The 6,619-nt window shown below is 44.5% G+C and overlaps 1 protein-coding gene across 1 annotated transcript in view; it reads right to left on the reverse strand.

Annotated features, from left to right (window-relative positions):
• Positions 1–6,619, reverse strand: part of Knstrn (kinetochore localized astrin (SPAG5) binding protein) — an 11,335-nt gene that overhangs the window by 4,046 nt on the left and 670 nt on the right. Inside the window, exons 3-6 of the mRNA XM_010624677.3 lie at positions 3,626–3,764; positions 3,160–3,207; positions 1,746–1,851; positions 1,162–1,255 (exon numbers count right to left, since the gene is read on the reverse strand). Of these exons, the coding sequence (XP_010622979.1) occupies positions 1,162–1,255; positions 1,746–1,851; positions 3,160–3,207; positions 3,626–3,764 (387 nt within the window). The remainder of the gene's footprint in view (positions 1–1,161; positions 1,256–1,745; positions 1,852–3,159; positions 3,208–3,625; positions 3,765–6,619) is intronic.

Here is a 6,619-nt window from a genome sequence, read left to right on the forward strand (position 1 = left end):
TGCAAACAAAGGGCCCCAAGTTAAATCACAAAAAAAAAAAAAAAAAAAAAAAAAAAAAAAAAAATCTTGACCCCCCCCATAAATAAATAAATAAAATGAAATCTGGGCATGGTGGTGTGCACCTTTAATCCCAGCACTGGGGAAGCTGAGGCAGGAAGATCATAAATTTGTCTCAAAAACAAAGGTCTAGGAATGTAGCTCAGTGCAAAGAACATGGGTTCAATCCCTAGTATCACAAAAAGCAAACAAATGCAAAACCAAAAAAACCAACAGTTTATATGCACATAATAAAATTGTACACAATGATTATGGCAACTATGGAGTATCTAAACTAGAGTTGGAGGGCCGGGGATTTAGCTAGTGGTTCCCCTGAGTTCGATCCCCGGTACCAAAAAACAAGACAAAAAAACTGGAGTTGGGGACATAGCTCAGTGGTAAGGCACTTGTTTCAAATTCTTGTCCCCCCTGAAAACACACACACACACACACACACACACACACACACACACACACACACACAGTAGAACACACAGGTCAGCCGTTCACACTGGAAGTCAGTATTCTGTAATTCCACTTTTCTGGGCACTCTCTGGTTCCTCATAGTTTAGGGCTGTAACAGTCTTCAGGCAACTCCTCCTCCCACTCTCCTCTTTGTTACTGACTGCTCAGGCTGTGTCTGCGCCAGGGTTACTTTTCTTTTTGATTATCCTAAGCACACACTTTACCACTACACCTCTTTAGCCAGGAGTGACATTTTAGCCACTGTGATATTGCTGATTAGTCAGATTTAGGAACCCCTGAATGACAGCAATCTATCTCATTCACCCATCCTCACTCTCTCCCTTCAGCCCCTACATGGCTAAGTTACCAGTAGGCTTCACTTCCCTCTACAGAGACAGTTTTCCTAGTCTGTCTGCCAGGTCATACCTACCAGCCCCAGATGAGTGCCATAGAGTGCCTGGTAAGAGAGAGAAGCTTCCTTCTCTCCACAACCTTCGGGGTTAGGCAGAAATCAACAGCCCATGAGAACCAAGAGAAGCTCCCAAAAACCTTTAGGACTTTGCCAAGCATCTCTTGTACCCACTGGGCCAGCTCATGTAGGGCTTTTGAAGTCCATCCAGGAAGGGCGCTTGTGCTCCCTATGTGGAGGCAGTCTCTCACCTGGGTTAAGACCTTTGCGCTCTAAAACTGCTAAACAGTTGTCCTGAAACTTCTCCAGCAGCTCCACCTTCTGGGTTAGGTCCTTCAGCTCTCCCTGTTGGGAGCGTCACACAGAGATATCAAAAACTGCCCACCAGGGCCAGGGATTTAGCTCAGTGGTGCCACTACCTGCCTTGCAAGTGCAAGGACCTGACTTCTATCCCTGGTACCAAAACAAACAAACAAACAAAACACCCCAAAACAACAACAACAAAACTCCAACAAAAAACAAACCCCTCAAACAAACAAACCAACAAACCACAAAACTGCCCAGCAGTGCTGAGTCTCCTCGACTGTGCTCCCGGACAGGCGCAGTCCGAGCCTGGATGCTTCTCTGCCCCAAGCAACTTGCTCCTCTCATGAGATTCCAGGTGTGGAGAACAGAGGTCTGTCTCTTACCTAAGTCTGCTCCTTCCTTATTTTCTTTTCATTTTTATTTGAGACAGGGTCTCACTTTAAGTATGTAACCCAGGCTGGCCTGGAACTCATAATCCTTCCGCAGCCTCCTGGGATTACAGGTGTGTACTACTGTGTCAGGGTCTCACCTGAGTTTTAACCAACTTCTGGTGCAACTGCTTGTTGACAGTCTCTAAGAGCTCGTTCTTATCTTTCAGCTCTTCCTCTGATTTTTGTTCCCTTGATGGCCTGCAGCTGTAACAATAGTTGTACTTACATGGAGAAGTAGAGGAGTCTAGAGTGTAGATTACATACCTACTCTAACAGATCTGAATTCTGGCTCTGTTACACAGCAGTAACTTGTATAACTTCCCTGAGGCTCTGTTTTTGAATTTCTAGAATTAAGGTAATATCTCATATATCTCATAATATGGGATATATGACCTTCAGTGAGTTGTATCACTTGGCTGTTGCCTTATTTCAAGCATTAATATTCATATCTCATAATATTAGCATGAAGAATGAAAGAAAACACCCATGCATAATGCTTAGCCCAGCTACTGACATATGGTAAACATATAGTAAATAGTCACTTTTGCTGGATATGGAGGTGTACACCTATACTCCCAGGGCTCAGGAGGCTCAGGCAGAAGGATCACAAGTTTGAGGCCAACTTGAGCTATGTAGTGAGTTCAAGGTCAACCTGGACTATGTAGCAAGGCCCTGTTTTAAAAAACCAAAAGAGCAAACAAAAAATAGCCATTGCCATCATCATCAATATTGAAACTTCATTTTGAAGTTTTTGTTGCCTAGATTTTTTTTCCCCCAGTACCAGGGATAGAATTCAGGACCTTGTGCTTGTGAGGCAGGTGCAGTGCCACTCAGCTAAATCCCTGGTCCCAAGATTTTTTTGTTTTGAGATAAGAGTTTAGCTGTGTAGCCTAGGTTGGGCTTAAATTCATAATCTTGCCTTACTCTCCTGAGTACCAGTATTAAAACTGTGCATATGTGTGTGTGTGGTGCTGGGGATTGAACTCAGGGCCTTGCGCATACCAGAACGGCACTCTACCACTAAGTGACCTCCCCAGCCCCAACTGCCCCAGAACATCTTGCTGTCACTGACCACGTGAGGCGCCCCATCTCAAAGGCTAACAATGGGTCAGCAGCAGCAATCTTGGCACAGAGGCAAAAACATGCTTGTCTGGGACCTACTGATTCTTGCCCCATCAATGATTAACACCATACCCGGCTGTGGATTTTGCCCTGAAAACTCCACTCAGGAATCCAGGGGGATCCCACACCATAACACATAAAACACTCCATGAGAAGGGGACCGGGGTGGGGTGGGAAGGAAGGCAGTGTAGAACAAATTGAGACAAATTTGTACGTGTAGCAACTCCCCACAAGGAACTACAGACATTGTACTACAGCATTTTAAAAAACTGACTACAAAAAAAAAAAAAAAAACAAAAAACCCACAGGTCCCATGAACAATTCTGATGTATACTGGGGCTGCAACCAACCCTCTAACAAGGTAGCTCATTTTGTTTCTCCAATGCTCACCTCTTTCGTATGTTCCTCTTAATGGTGGGCTCTGCAGCTTTCATCTGCCTAGAGAAGCAAAACCAAAGAACCTAAGCAGTGGCTCACACAGCCACATACTGTGCTGTAGGGTGGAGCAAAGGGTTGAGTTTCTGAGGAAAGAACCAGTGGTTAAATACAAGGCACACAGCACAGGCTCTGTTACTGGGTTTCAGCAGAGCACCCAAAATCTACCACTGAGCTGTTTTTTTAAAGACAGGGTCTATGTGTAGTTCAGGCTGGCCTTGAACTCACTATGGAGCCTAGGCTGGCCTTGAATTCATGGTGATCCTCCTGCTTCAGCCTCCCCACAGATGTTCTTCTGTGATTTTTGCATTGTTGGGGATCAAACCCAGGGATATATACCTGCTGGGCAAGCATTCTACCACTGAGCTACACCACAGCCTCTGCAGGGTGTTCTAACTGAATACTAGCAATATGCTCTCACCTATTCTCTCGTTTTGGTTTGGTGATTTTCGTTGTATCATTGTCTGAATGATGATTTTTGGAAATGTCGATGTCTTTGGATTTAACAGGTATCAGGCTCTTAGAAGTGGCTCGAGTTTTTGTATCTGCAAGGGAAAACAAAAGGGCAAATCCCTGACCATCATGATTTAACAGCTCTAGTCCTGCAAGCAATAGCTGTGTACCAGGTCATATACCTTTATTTTCATATGGGCCAATCTCAACTTGTAAAGGTTAATCCAAAGAATAACACTTTTAGACTAAATGACAATAGAATTTTTTATTCCAGCTCAGCTCCTTTTCTATTTTTTTAAGACAGGGTCTTGCAAAATGGCTTCAGGCTGGGATTAACCTTGCAATCCTGCATGACTCCCATGGTGCCAGGACGACAGGTATGCCATCCACTCATGCCTGGCTTAGAAAAGATTTTTTTCAAGGTGACAGTTCAGCATTTCATGATCCACCCAACTGAATGCTGGAGGAATAAACATGGGACATGGAGACTGACACAAGAAAGAGCTAAATTCAAGTCCGAATGGAAATAAACCCAGCTGACTGCTCAAACCCCAACAGAATACCATTGTGTTACTCCTGAAACACTCTGCACATTCTCCTGAATCACATGCTGCTTTCTCTTTTAATTGTGTCCTGTTTTCACCAGTGTCTTCCCAACCACTTGGAGAGCGTCTGTGTCCTCTGCACCTAACAGAGTATCTGACATATGACTGGAGGTAATGCTGCTAGAATGACTTTATTTTCATAGGTGGTTTCTAAACTACCTCCCTGCATCTTCTGTTTCTCTTCCACACTAAGTGCCTCTGACATTGACCCTTACTTTGTGGATCATTAAACTGTATGTGTATGTGTGGTACTGGAGATTGAATCCAGGCAAGCATTCTACCACTGAGCAACATCCCCAACCTTGATTTTATTTTGAGACAAAGTCTCACTAAGTTGCCCAGGCTGGCCTCGAACTTGTGATTCTCCTGCCTCAGCCTCCCATCTAACTGAGATTACAAGATCATGTCACCACATCCAGCAGTTTAGAAGTTCCCTATTTGGCATTCTTTCTGGTGTCCTTGCTAAGGCAGGGTCAGATAACCATGAAATGGCCTTAAGATGATATACTTCTCCCAAAAAAGCATTTTTCTAGCTGAGTGTAGTGGTATAGGTCTGTAATCCCAGCACTCTGGGAGGCTGACTCATTTAAGTGAAGTAGCAAGACCCTGTCTATTAAAAAAAAAAAAAGCAAGTCCCTCTCATATTTCTGCTACTTCCCGCCATGCACTCACTACCTGCCATTTAGGGGTACTGTAGTCCATGGCAAATCGGTCAAATCCAGGGCCTTGTTCATGCTGTACAAGTCCTCTGCTACTCACTTATATCCCCAGCCCTATTTTCCCTAGATTATATTCACTTCACTACATTCACTGTAAAATGGCCCCTTTTAAACCTGAAGAGCCATACATTAAATCAAGTTGAAAAAATAAGGTACAAAGTGCTAGATCATATGGATTAATACATTTGTATATGTATTTTTTTATTTATTTAGGTTTCTTGAGAGAGGGTCTTGTTGTAGTTTGGGCTGGCCTCAAACTCACTATGTAGCCCAGGCTGGCCTTGAACTCAAAATGATCCTCCTTCCTTAGTCTCCCAAGTGCTGGGATTACAGACACGTGCCACCACACTTGGCTAATAGTAAATTTAAAACAATTAACACTTTGACCACAGTTGGTTCCAACAATCCATAGTTGCTTGAACCTAAGTTTTAAATTTAGGAGAAATGTGGCAGAATTTACACCAAGGTGGGTAACTGGATGGCTGGCATTGAGGAAGGGAAGGAAACTGGTTTTTCACTGTATATCATTTTCTAACTTTTTTTTTTGAGATGGGGTCTCACTATGTAGTTCGGGCTGGCCTTGAAATTCCCCACTACCATCCTGCCTCAGCCCCCCAAGTGCTATGATTACAGGCTTGTAACAGATTGTGTTTTTTGAGAAAGGGACTCACTATATAGTCCAGGCTGCTCACAGCAATCCTCTTGCTTCAGCCTCTTCTGAGATCACATATGCACAAGTATAGACTTCATTTTCTTTTTTAGAAACATTTACATATATAGCCTACTCAAAAAACAAAACCAATCCATCCATGCTCCAAAATTAAAAAATATTCTGGCTAGGAGACAGTTCCTAAATTTAAAGTGTTGCAGTTACTTCATAAAGCTGAGGCAGGTATTGGAAAGCAGAGATGAAACCAGCAAGTCGACTGGGAGAGGAAGGAAAGGCAACAGCTGTGTTGGGAGACCTGGCTGCAGCTCTCCGGCAACGCCTGGTCCCTCCTGATGCCAGGATGCCATTCAGGTGTTCTGAAGCAACCTCCCCTGAAACTTTGGGAGAAAAAACTGTCCACTTTAGAGATGCGGTTGCATGGAATTACTTGGGAAAGGAATCATAAACAGCTACTCCATAATCCCCCCCAACAGTGTTCGGGTGACTGGAGCATATTCTCCATTCTAATCTCTAGGTTAGGCAGCCCAAGCAATGCAGATCCTAGGAGGCGATTTCAGCCATAGCAAAACACTAAGACAGCAAAGCACTAAAAAGTTAGGCTTTTATCGTTATTTCTCTCTTTTTCCAGGATTCTCAAAGGGTCTGGCTAGGCCTGAATCCTCTCCCAACTTCCCTCAGCATTTACTGAGAATGGAGGAGTAAGTCACTGCAGACCCCAACGTCAGCAAGGAGCCCTAGCACGTGCCCGCATGCACCCCCACTTGTCAAGTGACACTCCTGACCTGCAAGACAGGTCAACAGAACGAAAGGCAGTTCCTGGCTTAGTGAGAATACTATTGCACAGCAACCGGTGACCAGAACCGAACCGGTGAGCGAGCACTGGTGTGCGGGCCTGCGGTTCCACGGTCCCGCAGGCAGTCAAGGCGGACGGAAACCCGGCCTCGGGCAAGACGCCAGGCGCGCCAGGC

Source organism: Fukomys damarensis, unplaced genomic scaffold, assembly GCF_012274545.1.
Source record: "Fukomys damarensis isolate Sample0158 unplaced genomic scaffold, DMR_v1.0_HiC HiC_scaffold_17, whole genome shotgun sequence".
NCBI lineage: Eukaryota > Metazoa > Chordata > Mammalia > Rodentia > Bathyergidae > Fukomys > Fukomys damarensis.